This window comes from Culicoides brevitarsis, chromosome 3, assembly GCF_036172545.1.
Source record: "Culicoides brevitarsis isolate CSIRO-B50_1 chromosome 3, AGI_CSIRO_Cbre_v1, whole genome shotgun sequence".
NCBI lineage: Eukaryota > Metazoa > Arthropoda > Insecta > Diptera > Ceratopogonidae > Culicoides > Culicoides brevitarsis.
The window spans coordinates 509,138-533,831 of NC_087087.1; the positions used below are offsets into that span (position 1 = coordinate 509,138).

The following is a 24,694-nucleotide window of genomic DNA, read 5'->3' on the forward strand; positions in this document are numbered from 1 at the left end:
ATTACTTGCCCTGAACCCATTATACCCGAGCCACAAATCATTTACGAAACAGCTTCATGCCCGCCAACGCCTGAATGTCCCGTTTGCAAACCAATTGGTCCTCCGCGTTTGGGTATTACTGTTCTCCATCGCAATGTCACAGAATTAACTGAAGATCCCAAAATCGGAGATCCCGTTTCGTTGGCTTTCTTCACATCTGACATCAATTCTCCATTTGGTCCTCGTATCACGGATGTTGCTGCCGTTAATGTCAATGATGATAGTATTTTCCAAATGATCGATAAACGAGGATGTCCCGCAAAACCATACATCGCAGGAAAAATTTACAAAAAACAAGATGGGCTTTACATGTCAGATTTCGAAGCATTTACTTTTAATCAACTCGACACGATCAGATATCGCGCAAGCGTTGAATGGTGTTGGGGCGAATGTAAACCTGCAATTTGCGATGAAGACGACGATGAGTTGGCAAATCATAACGATGTCTATTTGGATTCTTTGCAAAATCGGATATACAAATAGACAAAAATTTTAAGTATTTTTATTGAAATTTTAATTAAGAAGCTTGAAAAGAGCTTGGGTCTTAAATTATTTATACAATGGAGCGGGTAACTTTTAAGATTTGTATTAAAAAGTAATAAAATAAAATAATAAAGAAAAAAAAATAAGAATTTCTTTGAATTTTTGGCAAAAAAAAAAACATGCGTAGATCCGTTAACTCAAAATCGATAAGATTTTAGCATATTTATGACTTCGATTATGACAAAATACCGTTTTAATGTTTGTTTTTCTAATTTTTGGACATCTAAGTATGAGAGAGATATCGCGAGAGAGAATCGCAGAAAGATATGGAAGAAATTTGAGAAGAAAGTCACCATTTCCATGCTAATTTTTGTTGCTGTTTTTAAATGTCTCATTAAATCTGGATTAAATGGAAAGACGAAATATTTTTCTAAACGCTCCATTTAGTAGTTGATTAGAGTTGAACGGGAAAGCACCTGTTTCAGCAAGAAAGAAAAAAAAACTTTTTAACGAATATTCAGAAGAAACATAACAAGAATAATCTGAAGTCAGAAGTGAAAGTGACGATCAGAAAAAAAAGAAATCGAAAAATTGTGAAGGTCAGTTTCAAATCGTATTATTGGTTCAACATGAGATTCTTTCTTCTCATATCTTGCGTTCTTCTGTGTTTGAATGTCGTCTTTGGAAGAGTTGCACGCGATGAACAATCCGTTTGGGAGTATCAACAACTGCTTCAGGAGCTGCAAGACACAATTCAACAAGATCCAGTTGTTACAAATTGTCCTCTTGAAAACACTGGATTTCAGTTGATAAGTGAGTGAGTAACTTCATGATGATCTAAAATATAAGAAAATTTATTTAATAATTTTTTTTCGTTAGTTACCCTTTCTTGACGGATGATAATTCGATTTTAAAGCGAGTATTGAATATCCCTTCGCTCGTTGAGTGTATCTATCATTGTAGAGACAACCTTCGATGCTCATCTGTAACATATTTTAAAAATGTTTGCATTTTGAATAAAGTTAACATTAAAGATTTTCAAGGTAAGAATTTCAAGCTGCGGAAAATGTTAATTTTTTTTTTCGATATTATATGCATATAATTTGTATATTATATGCTTAAAATATATAAATAATATGCATTTAATTTTTATATAAATTTTTTTTAATACTAAATATCGAAAATTTGAGCATATATTGAAGTTCAAATTGTATAAATTCAACAAAAATATATTTTGTATAAAAAAAATTATATAAAAATTATATGCATATTATTTATATATTTTATGCATATAATATACAAATTATATACATATAATATCGAAAAAATTAATATTTTCCGCAGCTTTAAAAATTTTCATTTGAAATTTAGCTTTTTCATTAATTTTTATTCTAAAACGTTTTTCAGAGCTCGCTGTTTCAACATCAGAACGTCCCGGCATCTACAGTTATGCGGAAAAGATTTGTTTGGAACACGCTCGTGAATGTTCAGATGCATGGCAAATCGAAAAGGTTCTTCATAAGGAGATGATTTACACACAAGGCGAACAAAGCACGATGGAAGCTGAATCTTCAATGGATTGCTATCGCAAATGTGTTTCAAATGAAGAATTTAAGTGTCGTTCAGCAGTTTGGATTCAAAAAACGAAAACATGTACAATTTCTATTCATAATCGTGCAACGTTAAATGGCATTTCCATCCTTACTCCAAACATCGATGCTCAATATATGGAAAATTCATGTTTTGAAGAGACTAAAAGACGATGCACATTTGAACCTTTGATGAAAAAAATGGTAAATTATATCGACACGACAATTTCTGAAGTACGAAATCACATGGAGTGCAGACAATTGTGTTTGGGAGCAAATTATCCGTAAGTTTTTCGATTTTTCAGTAAAAGTTAAGATTAAATTTGGTTGATTTTTTTCAGTTGTCGCTCATACTCATACAATCCGGATAAGGTTTCTTGTTATTTGAGTCATCATTCTTCGTCGACAGTCTCTCGTCGATTGGCATACAAGCCTGCGGGTATAAATATAGAGACTTTTGAGCTTGTTGCTTGTTATGATTTGCAACTTGCTTGTAAAGCAGATCGATTTGTAGCTGATATCACAACAACAAGACTTTTCAATGGCAAAGTTTACATCAAAAATTTAGAAGATGAATGCGTTAATGATGTCAATAACACATTAGCATTCAGTTTCGAGGTAAAATATGAAGATGAAAAGTGTCATGCCAAACAACTCGATAAAGGATTCTTTTTAATCGACTTTGTAATTCAATATTTCGATCATATTGTAACTTTCAACGATATTTGGCTCTCAACAACTTGTCAATACGACGTGCGAGACCAAACGCTCATCAATGACGGGGATTTGGGCGTTTACGATATCAAACCAACAGATTACGATGACATGCTCGCGTCATTGCCTCAAATAGATCTTGCTGTTGTTTATCCCAACGGAAGTTACATCACGGAAACATCAAATGTCGGTCAATTATTGATTTTGCGTTTTGAACCTTTGGAAAAAACTGCTTTTGGATTTATCGTTAAAAGCTTAATTGCGACAGATGCACGTGATAACAACAATGAAGTCGTTCTCCTTGAAGATGGATGTCCTGTTCCTCCGTATTTAGTTTCTGCTCCTTATCGAAACGCCTCAAATGTGCAAGTTGACTTCAAGGCATTCAAATACACGAAATCCAAATTTGTGAGATTTACAGCTGTTGTTGGAGCTTGTGATGAAGATTGCAATCCTATCGCTTGTAAAATGCCGGATGATGATATCGCGGGAAATAATGAAAATGCGTCAGTTGTTCAAATTAATACATCTATTGGACAAGGCACGAAACAAGAAGATGAAGAGATGAATAATGTCTTACCTGAAAAAATTGTTCAATCGAAAACTTTTGAATTTGTAGAAGATGCTGAAGAAGAAGATGGATTTGGAAAGTTGAGAAAAGCGAGATCTTTAAAGGAAGTTGAAAAAACAGAAGATGTACAAAAATTTAAAGAAATGGTTTATGTTGGAATTGTACTTACAGTTTTGTTAGCTGTCGTTATTGTTTTTGTATGGACCGCATATGCGATTTCAAAACGACGATCATCAAAAGTTTTTGTTGCTTTATAATTTCATATTTTTATTTATTTATTTATTATATTCTTCGATGAACTTTAAAAATAAAACGTTTTGCGCCTATTTCATTCTTTGAAAATTGAGATGGTTGGAATTTGAATTCATTCACTTTTTATAACTCCTCTTATAAAATCAGTTATTCCATATAAAAAAATTCCATGTGACATTCGTTTCTGTTGTTTTGAATGTTTCTCAGTTTACATTTAGCAATGGTTGTGAAAAGTCTCGTTTCTTGGTTTCTTTCTGCCTTTTGGCGACAAAAACAAATCAAAGTAAATCGTAATTTAGTTGTTCTTATAACGGGATGCGATTCAGGACTTGGTCATTTTGCTGCTCGAAGATGTCATGAAGAAGGCTTTACAGTAATTGCTACTGTGTTGGACAAAAACTCAAATGGTTCGAAGAAACTTTTACAAGAAATCGGCGATTCTGAATATTTTCATTCAATCCCCATGAATCTCAAGAGCGACGAATCCATCAAAAGTGTTTATGATTTTGCTTCAAAGTTTATGGAGAACAACGATGTTCGCTTTCACGCATTGATAAATAACGCCGGCGTAATGTGTTTTGGAGAATTCGAATGGTTAACATCGGATATTATGAATGAAGAGCTTCGCGTTAATCTTATCGGACCTATGACGCTCGTCAAACATTTTCTTCCAATGATTCGTCAACATAAAACACGAATTATCAATGTAACAAGTCATTGTTCATTGAAATCTTTACCCGGATTGTCTGTATATTCCGCAAGTAAAGCAGGTTTTCGTTTTTGGACAGAAGCTTTGGAAAAGGAACTTTACAAATTTGGCGTAAGAGTTGTTAATTTCATTCCCGGATCGTTCATTACGTCAAGCAATATTGTCAATAGGAGTCTCATGTTATCGAAAACGATGAAAAATGGATTATCAAAAGAACAAATCGACACTTATGGATATTATTTTGAAGAGTATTATACATATTTGGGTCACGTTGCGAACTATGTGACAGAATTTCCGACAGAATTTCATCCAGAGATCATTTCAAAGTTAATGAATGCCATAACTGATGAAAATCCGAGATGTTTGTACAAAGCTGAACCATGGCGATACACTTTTTATTATAATTTATTTAGAATTATTCCTCAAGGGCCTTTGGAAAGATGGTTAGTTGAGAAATTCATGTTAATGCCAAAAATGAAAATAAATAAATAAAAATGCTTATTGATTTATAATTTTGAAGCGCAGCTTTATTTAGTGCTAAATAAACGACTCTTCTTTATCATTTGAACAACAGGATAAATAATTGATATCTACTTGTGAAATAGTGCATTAGACATTTCCTCTGTAATTATTTTTATATTAAACTTTGAGAATTTTTATTATTTTTACTTATTTTTTGTCACGACTCTTAAACACTTTAATTTTTCAATCAATTTTACTATAATAATAATTAATCATTGTGTGTGTAGTTTTTTTTGTAACATGTTTTATATCTTCTTTAATTTTTTGTATTTTATTTTTATTATTTTGTCTAATATTTATTTTTTGAGAGAATTAAAATTTTTGTGTCTTCTTTATTTTTTTTTATAATTATTTTACGTTTTTTATTATTAAATTATATTCTCTGTTCTACGCTTTTTTTTATAATTCAAACATTTATTAGATTTGCTTCTGTGTTTTTCAATGATAATTAATAAATTACTTCTTTTATTAAATTTTAGTTCATTTACGAAAAAAAGGGAATAGGGCAGACAGTTTACCATCCAGGTTTATCAGTTTTGTTGTTATCAATTCTTTCTCTATTATTATAGTTCTATTTAAGTTTGTTCCTCATCAGAAACTTCCTACTTGATCTTGATAAAATTAATGTTTAAAATACATTTACGTAATAATAACAATTCGAAGTTTAACTATTTCTTGCTTGCTTGTTCAAATTTAAAAGTAAAGACGACAAAAATATTTGTGTTGCTTACTATTTGCTATTATTCTTACGGGAGAGGGCCGGAAATGTTTATTCATTATTTTTATAATTTTAGAGGAAAAACGATGCAACTGTGTATGTGTGTGTAATCTTTGTTGTTGGTTGTTGTTGTTTTTGTAAAGATGAACGAACTTAATAATAGGTTTCTTGCTCGAGCCAGCCTCCTGGATTGCGACGCAAGTAGAAACGACGGGTCTCGTCGTACAAGAAAATTGATAAACTGAATGGCAAAGCTGGGAGCCACCAAACGAATCTAAAAAAGAGAAAATAAGTTACTATCTGATGCAAATTGATGAAAAACAAACAAAAACTTACTTAAGAGGGAACATACGCAAACCCTTATCCATACCGGGAGTGTATGATAGAATGGCAGCCAATACTGTTTCAAAGATGATACCAAAGTTGAGAGCCCAATTGCGCATTCCTTGATGGAAAATGGAGTTACGACGTGTCTTACAGATGATCAAATCAGCCCATTGTACAACGACAATTGAGACGAAGAAAGCTGTGTGACATGTGTATTCAAGTGTTTTACGATCACGATAAGTCTGAAAGAAATTTCGCATTAAACATACATTTTTGAGCATTAAATAAGAGAATTACATACCCATTCTTGTCCATAGGAATCAGTTAAATCGTTGACAGCCTTTGAATCCCACATTTTACGGATACCGAACAATTTCAATGGAAGGAATCCATTTTCAGCCATGATGACGAAGTATACGAAGAATCCAGCAGCAGCTTGAATCATACCAATTTGACCGTATGCCATAGAGATAAGTCTAAATAGTTAAAGGGACGCGAAAAAAAATTCTAAATTACTAAAAAGCTCTCTATTTTGCCAGATTTTCATATTATTTTAATGTTAGTTTTTAAAATGAGCATTTCGTTTATGTACAGAAAGCTAAGACAACAAAATTGAATTTTGTTCTTTACAATTTTTAATTCAATTTTCTTGCCTTCTACTTATTAATACTCGAAAGCTTTGTATATCATGCAAAATTTAATTATTATTATTATATTTACACTTATATACAATCATGCATTAAGCTAATATAGACAGCATTTAAAGCTAATTTACGTGCAACATGCAGAAAAATTATGAAAAAAGTAGGAAAAATGATTTTTTTTTGTTAGTTAAATGAAAAAATGGAAAGGATGATAAACTTAAAAATAAATACTTCTTGGGTTTGGACAATCTTAACAAAAAATAACTAAACATAACATTAATATTGTTCCTTTTTGTTTAACATTTAAGTGCTTCATGCTTGATTTTTGGACTGAGTTGTGTCTCTAATGTCTAAAGGATAGAAATTATTTTCTTCTTAATTAAATAAAATTCAATGCTATTCTATAAACTTTATCTTTATAGAGAAATGACTAATTAGATCTATTTGTTATAAGAATTAAAAGGTAAGGCAGAGCAGATGCTTCAGAAGGCAGTAAAGTTATTAAAAAAGTATTGTCTTGAAATTGTGTAAGTAAATGTATGTTTGAGTTAATTAAATTATGTACAAAAAAAAAATATTTTTCAATATACTATACTCAGGTTATGTAACTTAACAACTGCTCTGTTCTGCTATTTCATTCATTTTCCTCTAAAAAAAATTTTTTTTTTGTTCAAAAAGCTCTTTCTCTAAATGATCAACAACATTTCTCTAAATATATATATTTTTTAACTAAAAGCTTCTATCTTAACTGTCTTAACTGTTGGAGACGAATGAGACATTTTATATTATATCTGAATGGCAGTGGTTGGGACTTTCATATCAAAAAACAAAATAATAATAATAAGACAGAAGATAATAAATGTACAAACTGTGTTGTTGATGTCCATAGAAATTGTTGTGATTTTTTATAATTAATTGTGTAACATTAAATATATATATATGAAAATAAAAAAAAAATGTTAAACTTAAAACATTACAAATATTGAAGGTTAAAATTTCGCGACTTGATAACAACAATAAACATTTTAATTAAAAAAAAACGTTATCAAGTCAATTTTAAGATCATTTTTTGTCATTTCTTTAAATTGTTGAAACTTTTATAAAACTCTTAATTTATCTTATTTTAAAAAACCGCACATTGAAAGCCACATTTAAATGAGATGTTGGATGAAATGACATTGAAATTGATGAATTTGATGGTTTTAAAATTATAATTCAAACGAAGTTCTTTATAATAAAAGTAATAATTAATGTTTCAATATATAATATTATAACAATTAACGTTTTGGGATTTAACATATAAAAATAAAAGGTTTGCATAGTTTGGGACAAAAACGCCTGTACCAACATAAAATATATAAAACAAATCATAAACAAAAATTGACGAGTGACATTTTATGAGAAATGGGCGAAACTTTATTGTTTTTGGGCAACATTTACGCATATTAATGTTATTCAATTCAGGAAAATATTGACATCACAAAAACAATCTGTTTTTATTTTCCTGCATTAATTAACAATCTGTTTATAAATCCATTGATAGATATAAATTTGAAAAAGAAACAATTTTGAACGAACGGCTCAACTACCACCAGGTCAAATATATAAAATTGTTTATATATATATATCTAGTTTTATATAATATATAATTATATATATATATATATTCATGTAACTTTTAAAGGTGTATTATATTTATTTGTGTTTCGGTATATTTATTATTCTGACCTGCGATTTACCAAGTTGTCGCGATATGGATCTCTTGGTTGCCTTTTCATAATGTCACTCTCAGCAGCTTCATAGGCAAGCGAAATGGCTGGCACCTTTTTACGTATATTTTACATGTTTGTTATATTTTTGTTATTTATTTATTAATTGGGGTATTTTTTGTGATGATGTGTGATTTTTTTTAGTAACAGTAGATGTAGATGTAATACAGTAGAAGATGTATAGAAAAATATAATAATATAATAAAGAAGGAGAAGTTAATTTTTGTTCAGATTCATTATTATATAACTATTATTAATCAAGGATAAACAGAAGTAAACAGGGGGGAGAAGGCGAGGGCATTTGTTATCTGAAGAAGGACTTTCAAGAACAATTCTTGTGAAATATTGTACGATTTATCAATTTTTTTTTAGTTTTCAGTTTCATAGATTCGAGCAAAAATCGAATATATATATTCAAAAAAATATAAAACCAATATTAATTTTTTTTATGTTATAAACTTCTAAAACATCGTACGAATATTTCATCTATTCAAAAATCAAAAATAGTTCTTGAAAGATGGCGACACATAGAAATCCATAAGTTAATCTGAAAATTATTTATCATTATGTTTGTTTGTTAGCACTCTTATTATTATTCAATGTCTATTCTATTACTTTATTTCTTAAAAAATATCTACTAAAAAAACCAGTTGAAATTGTTACGAAAATAGAAGATCTCTACAACTGCAATGGAAGTGTTTGTGTCACTCATTCCGTTTCTCTATATATTTTGTTGTTACACAGGACAAAACTTACCCTCAATACAAAAATATTCAAGGTAGATGTTAGAATTTTTAAAGTTAATAGATAGAGTTTAACTACAAATAGACCTAATATCTAGTTTTCATGAAAATTTTCATGTTTGATTGTCAAGCATGTCAGTCTCTATGATAGTTAGTGGCATTCAGCGTGCTTTTTCGAGATGTAGTTATTTTTTGTTTACTTAAAATTAAACTATCTAACTCTTGTTTAAAAGAAGTTACTCAAAAAATTATTATCCTTAATATATAACTTAATATATATAATTAACTTAAAAATATAAAATATATATGATGTTTATAAAACGAAAATAATGATGATGTGATGATGATTGTAGGAAATATAATAATATTATTTATATAAATATATAGAGAGAAGAAAGAAAATAAAAATGTTAGAAGTTAAATATATTAGATAGAAGGAAAATGTGTAAAAAATGTTGTGAAGAAGAAGAAAGTTTATATAGAGTAAAATTTAGTGTTTGTTGCAGCTGTTTATGTATAATATTTATATAGCAAAAGTTGGCACTCTGTTTTTCGTATGTTTTGTAAGAAAAAAAAATTAAACTTAAAGAAAGCAATATGGAAGTTTATAAAAAAAATCGTCTAATTAAATTAGAAATTATTATATATATAATCGCAGAAAGGAATCGTATACTATAATAAGGTATTGTACACAATAACAACAAGAATACACGACTTTTCAAATTATTATTAAGGTATATTGAGAGAGAGGAATAGGTTAAAATAGTTCTACGAACATAAACATTACTCTAATTAGGAAGATTTCTACTATGAGTGTGTATAAAAACTACTTAATAAATTTCAAGATACGAAAAAAAAATTAAATTAACATTTGTGTTCATAGAACTATTTTGTGTTACTGAATCAACGCATCGTGGAAGAAAATCTAAAGGGCGGATGATGTTTACGGGGTTACAGATCAATAGGAAACATTTGTAATCAAATATACACAAGGAAGGTTCAAAATTTTGTCAAAAAAATCATAATAATTTTTTTTTCAAATATACGATTCCAATTAAAAATGATAAAATAATAAATAATTTTAAATATGTTTAACATAAAGAATGCCAAATTTGTTGATTTGCTGTCAATTCAGCCCAAAAATAATAAAATATATTCACATGACGTAATTTTTGATAAAAAAATTAAAAAATAATTGTTCATTCAATCAAATTAATATAATCATTACAAATCTCAAATATATATATATTAACACGTTACAACACACGGCAAAGTATTTTATATATATATTTATATCAAAAATACATATTTATTAAAATTTATTATTTATCATACAACGATCATATATATAAAAGACGCACGATGCAATCAAAACCTATATATGTGAATGATAACTTTTGACTCTTTAGATCGAAGAGGTAGATTGTAGAGCATAGAATTTTATGTTTTTGAGAGAAAGTGAATGTGCCTAATTTGTACTTTTATTGTTAGTTAGTGAAAAAAGCCAATTGCTACGATAGTTTTTAGCCCCAAAATTACATTATCTACATTCTACCTCGCTTGAAAGTTGTCGTATATTATTAAAAGACAGTTATTATTTATATATTATGTATATAATGGTAGAGTTTCTTTTTGTATAGAATATAGGGGAGATATAGTGTTGTTCTTTGCATTCAACATTTTTTACTTTTTTTTTTTTTTTGAAAAATGCTCAATTAACATTTACTTTAATTCAAATTATTTTTTAGAATTGAGACATTTTTTACCTCTCGTTTACCAATTTGTCTGTAAAAGGATTCCTTGGCTGTCTTTTCATAATATCTGATTCAGCTTCCTCATATGCTAATGAAATAGCTGGCACCTATGTATGTAATTATTTGATGAGATTTTTAAAATTCTAAGTTTCGATTTGGGTTTTTTTTACAAAGTCACTCTCTCTCTCTTTTGCTTTTCATTTTAATAAACAACGGCGAACGGATAATTTGTTTTTTTTTTGTTCAAAATGAATCCGAAATGTGAATGTGTGTTTTGGGTTGTTTGTTTTGGAAGATGATGTTTGTTGCAGGCGATGTTTGTCATACACTTATGATGTATCAAAAGTAGAGTAAAAACAAACTCAAAAATAAACATGTGAAAGGACAAAACATTTTCAATGATGTATGAAAGGGATATGATTTAAAATTAACGTAAAAAACCTTATGAAAAATTTTTGTTTTAGTAATCGCCGAAATTCCATGATGTAGTTGACGTGATTTTTAATCTTACATTGTTATTATTATGATGATCACATTCGGTGCAACTTAACGCTAAATGCAGTTAATTAATCCAAACAACATTCACAATAAAGTGATTAATTAGCAATCGACCTTTTTGTTATACTTTGGTAAATGCTCACATTTGGGGATATTATTACAGGGTTCAATGGTTCAAAATTTTGATTTTTTCGACCAAAAAGTTATCAGTTAATATTAGTCATCATTCAAATATGTTAAAAAAGTTTAAAAATGAGAGTTAATAATCAATAAAAACGTGACAAGAAACTTCTTGTACAAAAAAAAAATTAAACTTAAAGTTAGAGACATTCAAAAAAATAATTAAAATGTTATTTTTTTAAAGGAAAACCATTACAAGAAAATAATAAAATTTTATAAACCTTTGATTGACAAGTTTGTCACTGAACGGATTACGAGGAGGTCGTTTCATAATATCAGCTTCAGCATGTTCGTAAGCCAATGAAATGGCAGGAACCTAAATTATTTTTATATAAACGGTTAAAATAATATTTAATAAAAAATTTGGTTTGTTTTTTTTCATTGATGGGTGTCGTCGTGTGTACGTTCAAACGAATGTCATCATCATCATTTTTCATCGCGCAAAATATGATTTTTTTTCTGTGACGACATTCGATTTTTCTACTTGGCAAAGTGCCTCATCATCATAAAAATCACGTGACTGCATATTCTAATTTTCTTTGTGATTTTCTGTGCAAACTAATAATAAATATGATGATGAAATAAAAAAAAATATACAAAATTTTACTCCTATAGCAATAATATTTTTATTCATTAAAAAACAAGAGAAAACTTTTGTACGATCATTTTCCGATGTTTTTTAACAAAAACTAAAAATGAGTGATAAAAATAACTAGCATGAAGGATTTTACTTTTTTTTTTGAATATTAAGCAGATTTTGCATCAATTTTTGTTAAAATTTAATTTTTTTAGAATTTTTAATGATAAAAATCACTTCAAACTGTTCTTTGTTTTATTTTATAATGAAACTTTATCTTGTTTCGAGATGTAACAAGTTAAGTTTTCATCATATACAAGACATATATGTTGTCCATTCGATTTAGTATGAAAAAGTTGGAATGGAATATATATGAAAAAGTTTTCGAGTGTAAATTGATACAAATATAAAGTTTATAATAATAATAATAAAAAAGTAAATTTCTAATAAGTAATAATGATAATAATAATATAAAAATGGAAAAAGTTTGAAATTTCGAAATTAAAAATAAAACTATTTTTATTATTGTAATAAAGTTGCACTTCAATCGTCATGCCAAAGTAAGGCCATTTCGAGGATTAAAGTTTGTTTGTTAATGTATATATTACTCTATTATATTATGAGATAAGAGATAACAATGGAAAAGTATGAGATAAATAGAAAATTTACTGAATAAAGTATTGAAATAAAACAAAGAAAAAAAAGATATAAAAGTAAATACTGAGCGTTAGAAACGAAGAACATCGTATCGTTCGATTTTAATTTCTGAACGCTCAAAAAATCAAAATAAAATGCTCAAATCTGCGTAATAATTTTCTTAGCTACTTTTTTTTTTGGTAATAATATTTATTATTTTTTGGGAAGCTTAATAAATATATAGACGTAAAATTGTGAAGGAATATTGAATATATATATTGAATTAAAATATATAGGAAAAAACTTTATAAGAAAATATTGAAGATAATAAAAAAGAATTGACTTGAAAAATTGTGATTAAATTTTGACTGTTCCTTCACAATATTTTACCTTTCATTGACTAGTTTATCACTGTAGGGATTACGAGGTCGTCGTTTCATAATATCTGACTCAGATTCCTCGTAAGCTAATGAAATCGCCGGTACCTGTAGATTTATATTTATTTTATGTGATTTTTCTTGATTTGAAATAATTTTGTTTTATCAACTTTTTTTTCTAATCTACAATTTGTTTTTAGAATTTCTGTGTAATTCTTTATCGGTAATTATTGTCACTTTTACCTTCGTTTGTATTTATATTCGTAAGTCACGTAAATAAGTTTTTGTTTTTTTTTTTAAAGTTCGAATGAGTGAGATAAACACGGATTTACACTCTTTATGTCAGAGTGTTTGATTCCTATTTGAGTATTCAAATTGTCGAAGTATCTTTTTGTTTTAAGAGAGATGGGGTAAAGGGGAGATTTTGATAATAATATAATGTTTAGAGGGCTTTAAGATGAAAAAGGGCACAATTTGGAGAGAAATTCTTACCATGTCAGTTCCCAAATCGATACACAAGATAGTAACAGTACCCAATGGCAATGGGATATCGCACAAGATGAAAGCCAAGAAAGGAGAGATTTCGGGGATGTTTGACGTGAGTGTGTAAGCAATTGATTTCTTCAAGTTATCGAAGATAAGACGACCTTCTTCAACACCTGTGACAATTGAAGCGAAGTTATCATCGAGCAAGATCATGTCAGCAGCCTATAAAAGGAAAATTTAAGTTTTGGAAAACAAAATGATAAAGAAATTCTTACTTGTTTGGATACATCAGAGCCTGCAATACCCATAGCAACACCAATATCGGCCTTTTTCAAAGCGGGAGAATCGTTTACGCCATCGCCAGTTACAGCGACAATAGCACCCATACGTTGACAACCCTCAACAATGATCAATTTTTGTTGCGGCGAAGTACGAGCGAATACGATTTCAGTGTGATAACGTAAGATTTCGTCGAGTTGATCGGATGCCAAGTCACGCAATTCAGCGCCATGAACGACAGCAGCTTTAGCTTCACGAGGATTAACTTCGGAAACGGGAATGTTCAAACGTTGGGCAATATCTTCAACAGTTTCGTTGCCTTCAGAGATGATACCGACAGATTTGGCAATAGCTTTTGCGGTAATTGGATGATCGCCTGTAACCATGATAACTTTAATACCAGCTGAACGACATTTTGCAACAGCATCGGGTACAGCAGCACGAGGAGGATCAATCATAGACATGAGACCAACGAAACGCAAGTTATCCAATGGGAAGTTGACTTCGTCAGAGTTGAATTTGAATCCTTGAGGGAATTTGTCGGATGGCAACATGAAATCGCAGAAACCAAGTACACGTTCGCCCAAGCCTCCGAGTTCGAGATATGCGTTGTTGAAAGCTTCCTTCATTTCTTCATCCATCAATTTTTCCTTGCCATTAATGAAGATCGTTGAACTGCGTTCGAGAATACGTTCAGGAGCTCCTTTCATGACCAACAAGTAACGAGGATCGTTGGGATCTTCAGTTTCGTGAATTGAAACTTGGAATTTGTTGGTTGAGTTGAATGGGATTTCAGTAATCTTCTTGTTCTTTTTACGATAATCCATGACATTTCCGAGAGCCAATTCCATACATTTGAGCAAAGCAGCTTCTGAAGCATCGCCGCTAACTTCTTTCTTCAAGATTGGGACGCCTTCCTGACCTCCTTTGAATTCAGCCCGATTGCACAATGTGGCAATTCGCGACAAAGCCTTGAATCCAGGGCTTGTACGATCATATTGTACACCTGACTGATCTTCTGTTGTGTCGGCTTCAATAATTTGGTTATCGAACCACATGTGAGCGACAGTCATACGATTTTGTGTCAATGTTCCTGTTTTGTCTGAGCAAATTGTTGATGTAGATCCCAAAGTTTCGACAGCTTCCAAATTCTTAACCAAGCAATTTTTGGAAGCCATACGTTTGGCAGTCAACGTTAAGCACACAGTTACAGTAGCGAGTAAACCTTCTGGCACGTTAGCGACAATGATACCGATCAAGAAAATGACAGCATCCAACCAATGGTATCCCAAGATGAAAGCAATAACGAAGAATGTAACTCCCAAGAAAACAGCGACGCCCGTAATCAATTGAATGAAATGATGAATTTCCTTTGCAATTGGAGTATCTCCTGTATCCAATCCAGATGCCAAACCAGCAATACGTCCCATAACAGTGTGATCGCCACAGCTGATAACAACGCCCTTTGCTGTTCCTTCGACGGCGTTCGTTGAGAAGAATGCCAAGTTACGTGTTTCCAATGGATTTTCGTGTGTAAATTCAGGTCCGCGAGATTGGGGTTCAGATTCTCCTGTCAACGACGAGTTATCTACTTTGAAGTTACGTGCTTCAATGACACGGATATCAGCGGGAATACGATCGCCGAATTTCACTTCAACAACGTCGCCCAACACGAGATCTTCAGCGCGCAATGTCAATTTTTCGCCTTCACGAATGACAGTAGCGAATTGAGGGACCATGTTTTTGAACGATTCCATAATTTTAGACGATTTCGATTCCTGATAGTACGAAAAGATGCCCGTTACGATGACGACAGCTGCCAATACAATACCGAGATACAAGTTATCGTCAGCAGGTTCTTCAACGGATGCTGCTTGAATGGAATAGGCAATGAAGCAAAGAATGGCGCCGATCCACAAAAGAAGAGCGAAACCGCCAAACAAGTTCTTGCAAAATTTAACCCATTCGGGTGTCGTTTTCGGGGGTGTCAATGCATTTGGACCATCACGTTCTAAATTTTCCTTTGCTTTTGCATGACTGAGACCCTAAAAAACAAAAAGAAAACTTTAAAATCTACATTTTTCATAAAAAAAAATTCATTCAACTTACATTTTCGGGATGAGTTTGGAATCGTTGATATAATTCTTCATTGGAGATTTTGTGATAATCGATATCTAACTCCTGTTTTAGATCATCAAGATTCTCGGTCTTTTTCTTAGGCGGCATTTTGCGTCTCGACTGTTGAAGAAAAAAAGATAAAAAAGGAAAATTAGTATAAAAATTCACACAAAAAAAAAAATTGTAAAAAAAAATTATTACAAAAGCACACTATTTGAACTACAATACGAAACGAAAGCTATAACACGAATGAATAGATCGACGGAAAAATCATTAAAAGACAATAACAAATCAATTATCGTCTATTATTACTGAAATCGTCACTATTTGACACTTAACGCTCGTCTTGCTACACAATTCATTTAACACTTAACTCACTGTATGTCACGAAATAACCTTCAGAATGTTTCGAGGAGACGACGGGCACAACAGAAAAAGTCTAAAAGCCGCTTGCAATAGCAAGAAAATTGCATACAAAAAGTTTATATAACTCTTTTTTTCACAAAAAACAACGTTTCTCGTGCGCATGCCTGTGAATGTGGGCCAACAATGCGTGTAATAATGTGGCTTTCAAATATTGGCGCCATATAAATGACTGTACAACTCTCCAATTCTCTCTCTCTATGGAACCTAAATCCTTATCATCATCGTATCATTTGACGAATTCCCTGGATAATATCCAACAGAAAAAATTTCTCATGGGGATATCGTTAGTTTAACTAAAACTGGACTGTGTGAGAACAATAGCAATTTATTACATTGTTCATTCGTTCGTTCAATCGCTGGAAGGACAATTCAGAACTTTTGTTTCGTAACAATATCGCGTGATTTAAATTTTGTATGAATATCGATTTGGAAGTCGTCGTCGGTATGATTTTTTAAATAAATATTTAATGCAAAAACGACACACATATACAAAACGATCCAATTTACTTGTCTTCAACACTAATGTTGAACATTGAACGTTACATAAAAAAAGCGTCTCTACCGATCTGAACGGAATACATGAATGCATAATGATCATCGATTTATTTTACAGTTTTATGGCTTCTTCTTTTGCGGTGAATTTGTAATTTAGTAGACTTGTCGTCGCTTCCTTCGCTCCTTTTTCACATTTTATAAATTATTTGCGAACGGAAACTTTTTTTTTCTATTATTAGAAATTCTATAAAGTTTCGTCATTCAAACGTTGCACCATTTTTCAAGTGTTTATTTGCCATCATTGACACAATTTGTTGCATTTTATTCATTCACGCTGTGTCAGCAATTCACAGACTCGAACACAGATAAGGCGTAATCGAGTATGAAAAGCTTTCAATATCAATTTGATATTAATATCAAAAGCACGTGGTAATTTTTTTTGTGAAATATTCAGCACGAGTTTCTGACCAAACACTTGTTTCAATTGATATTATCGATAAAATATTTTGAAAAACTTTTATTTTGCAAGAATCTGTTGAATTACCTCACACTTCACTCCTTGTCGAACGAATGAAAGTCTAAAGTATACTAAACATAAAAGCTTTTTCGACTTCAATCATTCAATTAAGTATTTCCTTTTCTTTATAGTGCTCTGACAAAATTCTATGTGCAATAATCAGCAATTTTATAACAATAAATTTGTGTGTTGAATGAACACAAACACGTGATACGAACGACGCGATTATGTCGAAAAAACGAAATAAATAAAAAATTATGTTGAAATTGTATTCTAAATTGTACAAATGAGCTTCATTTCCATATGAGAGAGAGCTAAAAGTTTGATTAACGGAAGGAATGTAGGAAGATTTGTGAGTAATTTTTGCATAAATGACGTGCCTTTGTAGATTACGACGATAAGAAGAGTACATCTGTACCTAATTCAAAAGGAATTTGATCGCTAATTGATTCAAAACTTGTGAAAATTTTAGTTTTTCAACTTTTAAAATGAGCTTTAGAGCAAAAGAAGTCATAAATTATCGGATATTCGATCTCAGAGAGCAAATAAATCAACCGACGCCCTTCAAAATATTTCACTTTTATCGTTTTTCATACGTTTTATATTTGCCATCATATGTTAAGCCTCTCCATTACATTTATTATACTCATTTCAACCTATTTTGACATAGCATATCATGCTAATTTGATGTCTACCTTGACAACGTACGATCTGTGGATGCACAAGTCGAATATTCATCTCAATAATGAGAAAAAAACATTGTTTTATGTAATAATATTCTGTCGCCTCTGTGAAACGTGTTCAAGTTGCGGTTATTTAATCGAATCAAAGATCATTAGAAACGAGAAGATTCTTCCAGACTCTTCAATTGTTACATTTTGTGTAAATATTTATAGGAACAATTCAATTAATTTTCAGAATTCCGCATGTTTCATTTATTGTGAATAGAATTTGTACATGTCGATTGCTGAGATAAACAAAAAAATAATAAACTTTTTGTATGATCCAGCTAAACCTGACAAACAGGTTAGATATTCATTATATTATTTACTTTGCTCGAATTTTGAACTGTTCAAGAGTGACAAATATTTTATGGTTGTGAATACGATATGAAGTGTAAAAAAACAAACAATTGTCGAATCAGAGTAAATATTGCGAAAGTTTTTTTTTGTTTCATTATCGCGAGACTTGAGTACATAAGAGGACGTTAACTCAAGTTACCGGCTTGAATCAAATTTTTTTTAATGTAAAAAGTTGTCTCTTCATGATAATTATGATATCTCGCGTTTATTTAGTTGTTGTTGTGTAAATAACAGATTTACCTGCATTTAACTGGATTAATCTGAATTTTTATTATCATTTGTGTGGCAAATTTAGATCTAACTAGTTAATACAGTTCAATTTCGAAAGAGAAGAAATTTTTATTTGTAACAATCTAAAATTTAATTTAAAGTTTATCCTGTCAACTTCGGGATTCTTGTTACATAACTATATTTATGACTTCTTGCCAAAGGAAGGATGCGAGCAAAAGTTGTCATGAACAGACAAACTTTTGAATCTTTGCCCGTTTTTGCATATAAAATAAGTTTTTCTTGCGGAAAGTCTTCCGAAATTGAATTGCTTTCTTACATAATTCGGCAATACATGAGGCGTCTCCCCATAGCTTCAATTTGAAACTTTTCTCTCGTTGTCACAATTGGAACGCGTGTCACTTGCAACTAAATTTTCAATATAATAATTACGTTTATAGACCGAAATAATTAGCATTTTCGTGATAAAATCGTCAGCATTCGCATGGCGTTCATTGATTTTTGATTAGGACAAATTTGAATCTCTGTCAATCATGACAAGGCTATACGTGACTGTGAGCTACATAAATTGATGACGTAAACGCACAGAACACGAATGAAAAAAAAAACGGGAATGTCCTTCTTTTCCATTTATAAAACGTTGAATTATTGAATTTTTCCATTTTGTTCATAATGTGTTACATTAAAGTGACGTCTATGGCTCAATTATTTCACTTGTGTTGTAATTTAATGACGATATTTTTTTTCGATAATCTGTTTTTCAAACTTTTTCACTCACAGCACGTTTTTCAAATGTAAAATTATTACCTATTTTTATCGTTCACTATTTATTTGTTACAAAAATTGTGTGTATTTGTGGCAGTTTTGTTCTTAAATATCTTTTAAATATTTCATGAAAAAAATATATATAAAAAACGGAGCCTGACGAGCTCAACACTGCATCAAGTACGAAACTAGTTTGATGGAAAAATTTCTTTTTCCATGATGTTTCGAGTCGTTTGTCGTGTGCAGCTATGGAAATAGGCGCACAGTTACGTAATACGAAGAAATATCAAAGAGCGGGTGCTAAATGCGCAGGTCGGTACTAAAATGCTAAAAAAAAGTCTTCATTGTACTGAAAAAACCAACCTTGTACTATTATATTATAATAAGCGACGTGTACGAGTCTGCGATGAAAAACCAAGTCTCTTATGTAAGGGAGAATTTGCATGTTTATGCTAGAATTGTTACAGCTTATAACAATTTTCCATCCAGTTACGAAAAATATAATGGAGACAACATCGTGAAGCAACATTAAGAAAACGTTCGAACCCTTTTTCCTCTTTTACTTCATCTCGTTACTCAATTTTATGACCAAACGACACAAAACACGCACATTTCTCATAAAAAGTGAACCGAAAAAAATCGATGATTCCATGAAGGAAGGTCTTGAAAGGTCATTTGAGACTTACCTTCTTAAACATCAAACGTAGGAGGATTATCTTAAGACTCGTTAATGAGTCGTTTCATCCAAATGCTGAATAATGTTCTAAATACATGCAGACACCGCAAATGAACATCCAACAGGAAATTCAAATTAAAATCTATTATGGCAAACAAACATCTTACAGTCGAGCGATAAAAGTTGTTGCAAAGTGAATAGCAAGAGGAGGATTAGAAATGATGATACACGCTATAAAGTTTACACTCACTCTTTTTATCATATCTATCTGGAGCGCATGAAGCTTGATGATTATCTATCATAATTTCAATTGATTAAGATTAAGGTCAAAATTGTCATTCACTCGAGTGTATGCGACTTTTGTGTCAATGTCTGCCTACCTTATCAAAAATATTGTTAATTTGAAGAATTTAAAAATTTTTTCTCTTAACGAAATTATTTAAATTAAAACTTTTTTCTTAACATTTTTTATTTAAAAATTTTATTTTTAAAATTTTTTTGTATTTTCATGTAAATATTTTTATTTTAAAATAATTATTTTGGTTTCAAAAACATTAAAAAATACAATTAAAAATTATTTTAAAAAATATCAATTTAAATTCAAAATTAAATTTATTTATCTATATTTTTCCGTTTTAATTGAATTTCAAAAAAAAAAAAAAATTTTTTTTTCGTATTGAACTGTATATTTTCTCTTAAAAAATACATTTTTTTTTTTGTAAAAAAATATATAATAATTTAAAAAATTATTTTTCATTTTTTTTTTTTAATTTTTTCATTTCAGATACAAATAAAACGATGGAAAATTTCTTCTATGGAGTCAAAAAAAAAGTTCATCGATAAGCTATATGAAACGGAAAATGGCTCACAGGTGTGTTAATATATTGCAATGGGGATTAAAATAGAGTAATTTAACGATAAAATTGCGAATGTTGCTTCACAATAAAATCCAATTAAGGGATGTGAATAAAAGTGAACAAAAGTAAATATCAACCTATTTTGCCATTAGCTTTCTTGCGGTAGCTTATCGACTTTTGCACATTTATTTGTCGCTCGAGGGCGACTTTTCGAAATGGGGCAACATTAATCATGATTATTATTTTATGATGTGATTGTTTAATGTTTCGCTAAAATTTTGTCCCATGTCACCGCGAAAGCAGAAAAAACGAGAGACAAGACAGCAAACTGCCTCGTGATTAATAATACATTAGGATGATGACCGTAATAAATGTAAATGCGGAATAAAAGAGAGATGAAAAAGATATTAATGATCATCTAAATAAAAGTACGCAATGATTTGGAAGGAAAACTGGATTTCTTCTACACAAACACACAAAAAATCTTCTTTTCCAAAAAATAGAAACATTCGGAAAGGTAAAAAATGACATGAACTTCATTCAACTCAAAAGCCTTAATTGTATGAAATGACACCATTTGAGAGTTTGTTACGTAACATTATTGAAAATTTTATTGCGGCGCCGGCAATTTGCCGGTTAACACAAATCATCGCATCGATTAAAATAACTTAAAAAAATTCATTCGCGTCAATTAAAATGGTATCATTTCATGCGACGACAATGCGCGAATAATCGCCCATTAAATTACTTTACCTTGTATTGTCCATCCGCAGTCAAGTTGTCATCTTCCACTGAATCTACAGTGGCAACTCGGTATGAATCTGACCTTGATAACTACGATGATTTTTTTTTTTTTTTATGAAAAAACATTTAAATTGTGAAACAAAATTGTGTCAGGAATGGATGAATGATGTTTAACGGGAACAAAAACAAAAATAAATGTTAAGCAAAATCAAATAAATTAAAAAAAAAAAACGAAAAATGTAGACCAAGAATAAATGAGACCCAAAACTGATTTAATATCTTGTCTATTTGGATACAAATCGTGTATGCAATTTATTTTAGGACTAAAATGTTTAATTTTAGCAAAAATTGCATAAAATAGCGAGTTGGATCAGCGTGCGGCGATTTTTTCCACAAAACCGCCATCGAGGGGAAATTTTTCCACAAAATCGCCAAGAGAGACGAGTGTTTGTGAGTTACTCGCTCTCGCTCTTTTCTCTCATTTTGTTCGTCAACGTCATGAGCTACACGCGTTGAGTTGACGCCCTTTGAAAAATTGTAAATTTTTTCTACAAAAAATTACGATTCATATTTTTCTGCTCTTTTTATGTTTTTTTTTTCAGCACTTTTCGATACGAATTTAACAAATTTCCAAATTCACTTTCAGCTCACAAACACTCCGTTTCGTCATTGATTGTATTGTATTCTGGAATAGCAATATATATGAGGTAAAATATTGATTTCTACGAATAAAGAGACTCGTTGTTATATAACACAAACGCGGTCAAACTAAATTTACTCGGTTCTTTTTTTTTTTGCTGAAATTAAACTATTTTTGTCACACATTTTGGGTCTCATTATAGTATTTTTGGCTTTATGAAAAATAAAAAAAAAAGTTCATAACCTACCTCAGACATGACGGGGTTACACAAATTAAAATCTATAAAAACACACTAATGGTTTTTTTGCTACGCAGAATGAAATAAAATAAAAAGAGGAATTAGATGCAAAAAGGTGTCGTCGTATTGAAATTCATATATTTCAGATTTGACATTGAGAACATGTAAAGCAAAATGAAAAAAAAATATTCTATAAAACGAGCAACACTATAGAATATTTAGCATATATTTTGATTAAAACGTACTTGAAAATAAATAAACCTTGATTAGCAGAGAGAGATGAAACCCTTCTTATTTATATTTTATTTTTTCACAGTTTTTTTTTTGTTGCACTTCTGTGGTGTTTCTACACACTCACTCGCTTCTTCTTGTGCACACAAAATAAAATTTAATATTTTTTTCTTGTAGGTGCACACTATATTTTAAAATGAATCTCCGATCTCTTCACAAAAACACTAAACCAACTATCACTGGCAAGGTTTCAGCTACTTCTGACTACACTTTTGAAACTCAGCAAAAGTTTTCAATGTGCTCTCTCAATACCAATACAACTGCGCAAGAACATCTACGTCGAAATATAGGCAGCGACGTCATCAAGCAACGAATACAGCTAAACAAGTTGCTTTTGTTTTTTCAATGGTTTATGTGAGTGACTAAAATGGCTGTACTCAGGTAAAAATTCATCATTAGACACCTGTTTCAAATCGAACGTTTCTTCTTCTTACAAGAAAATTTCGTATAAGACATTTTTTTGCTTCAAAAAGGTGCTAATTACTGAAATATGGCAAACAGAAGACGTCATAATGTTCAAATTTTATCAAATTAGCACAGATATGCTAACGAAGTTGAAAGAGATTTATTGTTGACCTCAGACTATGAATTTAATCCGAGTTTCAATTTGATTCAATGTCAGTTCGCTCGAGAACGATACAAAGTTGCGATTTGCAACACAGACAATTTGATAAGAATTGCATTTATCGTCAAGTATCTCTTAATGTGATCCAATTGTGAAATGTCGTTAAGAAAATAGATAAGAGAAGCCCATTTGTTGCTGATTGTGGCTGATTGCGTTGCTGATGACGTCATACTGCGCTAAATTTCCCCTTAATGAGTTCCCCTTATTCTCCCGAGGCTCGTGACGATGGATTTCGCGCGCAATTTCGTCCCGAGCCTCCTTGCCCTGTGGCAAAAATTAACCCCTTAAGAGGATAATTTGACCCCTTAAGAGATCAATTGCGCTCCTAAATGGTCAGAATAAACAAATTAACTTCTTAAGAGACAAATTGACCTCTTAAGGGTTCAAATTTACCTCTTAAGGGGTTAATTTTACCCTCTTTTCACCCGCAGGGTAATTTTCGATGCTCATGCGCGACATCTGTTGAATTTTTTACGGAATTACACTTTTTTTTTTAAATTTAACTGAAAAATATATCTTAATTAAAGCCTTTTTTGGCTGAAGAATTTAAACGAAAAAAGCTTCGCAAGGACTTGAAGCGAAGCTGTGATATTTAATTTTTAATTAATTTTAATTTTATTTAACTTTAAATTAATTCGAAGGAATAAAACATTATTGTATTGTATTAAAATAAAAAAAAATATATATCTTAATTGAAGTCTTTATAAAAGCAAATAAACGATACATAAAGTTTATAAATAGAACGAAAAATCCCCTAACCGCAACTTTTGACGTCATATATTTCTTATCAGCGTATAAATTTTATTCAAATTTAAACTTATAATTTTATTCACATAAAAAAACAATAACTCTTTTTTCAAAATTTAAAGAAAAACCACAAAAACGAGCCTCCGAGATGATTTTATTTGTTTAATTGTTGAAAGAATTTGAATCATTTCCTGACAACGTACTTACAAGAAAGTGCATGACATGCTAATTTGCGGTTTTTTGTTTGTTTGTAAGATTACACAGTGTTTCAAATTTAAAAATAATGTTATTTTTAATTAAAAAATAAAAAAAAAAAAAATTTAAAAAATTATTTAAACAAAAATTAAAAAATTATTTAAACAAAAAAAAAAAAATTAA

General features: G+C 30.4%; 3 protein-coding genes across 9 annotated transcripts; 2 read left to right on the plus strand and 1 right to left on the minus strand.

Annotated features, from left to right (window-relative positions):
* The first annotated feature begins 1,151 nt into the window (after positions 1 to 1,151).
* Positions 1,152 to 3,653, plus strand: LOC134833467 (uncharacterized). The gene is made up of 3 exons (XM_063847784.1): positions 1,152 to 1,335; positions 1,930 to 2,395; positions 2,453 to 3,653. The coding sequence occupies exons 1-3, from the start codon at positions 1,152 to 1,154 to the stop codon at positions 3,651 to 3,653; spliced, it is 1,851 nt and encodes a 616-aa protein (XP_063703854.1).
* A 177-nt stretch (positions 3,654 to 3,830) lies between these two features.
* Positions 3,831 to 4,869, plus strand: LOC134836047 (D-beta-hydroxybutyrate dehydrogenase, mitochondrial). The gene has a single exon (XM_063851179.1). It carries the CDS (start codon positions 3,845 to 3,847, stop codon positions 4,847 to 4,849), a length of 1,005 nt encoding a protein of 334 aa, XP_063707249.1. The 5' UTR covers positions 3,831 to 3,844; the 3' UTR covers positions 4,850 to 4,869.
* Positions 4,870 to 5,739: 870 nt separating this feature from the next.
* On the minus strand, positions 5,740 to 23,143 carry LOC134836046 (sodium/potassium-transporting ATPase subunit alpha). Of its 7 annotated transcripts, none has more exons than XM_063851173.1 (10): positions 22,899 to 23,143; positions 22,663 to 22,722; positions 21,785 to 21,865; positions 15,977 to 16,105; positions 13,864 to 15,912; positions 13,595 to 13,810; positions 8,297 to 8,391; positions 6,226 to 6,400; positions 5,934 to 6,166; positions 5,740 to 5,871 (listed from the first exon to the last, which is right to left on the minus strand). In XM_063851173.1, the coding sequence occupies exons 2-10, from the start codon at positions 22,669 to 22,671 to the stop codon at positions 5,751 to 5,753; spliced, it is 3,108 nt and encodes a 1,035-aa protein (XP_063707243.1). In that variant the 5' UTR covers positions 22,672 to 22,722; positions 22,899 to 23,143; the 3' UTR covers positions 5,740 to 5,750. The 7 variants fall into 7 exon arrangements, with proteins under 7 accessions (XP_063707243.1, XP_063707244.1, XP_063707242.1 ...); XM_063851174.1 differs by lacking the exon at positions 8,297 to 8,391 and adding an exon at positions 10,847 to 10,941; XM_063851172.1 differs by lacking the exon at positions 8,297 to 8,391 and adding an exon at positions 11,734 to 11,828.
* Positions 23,144 to 24,694: the final 1,551 nt, after the last annotated feature.

Coding starts and splice junctions, on each gene's coding strand:
- LOC134836046 (XM_063851173.1), bottom strand. Junction 16,106..21,784: donor CTGCGGATGGACAATACAAG/GTAAAGTAATTT, acceptor TTTCTTCAACAG/TCGAGACGCAAAATGCCGCC. Junction 13,811..13,863: donor GCTCTGATGTATCCAAACAA/GTAAGAATTTCT, acceptor TTCCTTTTATAG/GCTGCTGACATGATCTTGCT.
- LOC134833467 (XM_063847784.1), top strand. CDS start 1,152: ATGAGATTCTTTCTTCTCATATCTTGCGTTCTTCTGTGTTTGAATGTC. Junction 1,336..1,929: donor CACTGGATTTCAGTTGATAA/GTGAGTGAGTAA, acceptor AACGTTTTTCAG/AGCTCGCTGTTTCAACATCA. Junction 2,396..2,452: donor TGTTTGGGAGCAAATTATCC/GTAAGTTTTTCG, acceptor GATTTTTTTCAG/TTGTCGCTCATACTCATACA.
- LOC134836047 (XM_063851179.1), top strand. CDS start 3,845: ATGTTTCTCAGTTTACATTTAGCAATGGTTGTGAAAAGTCTCGTTTCT.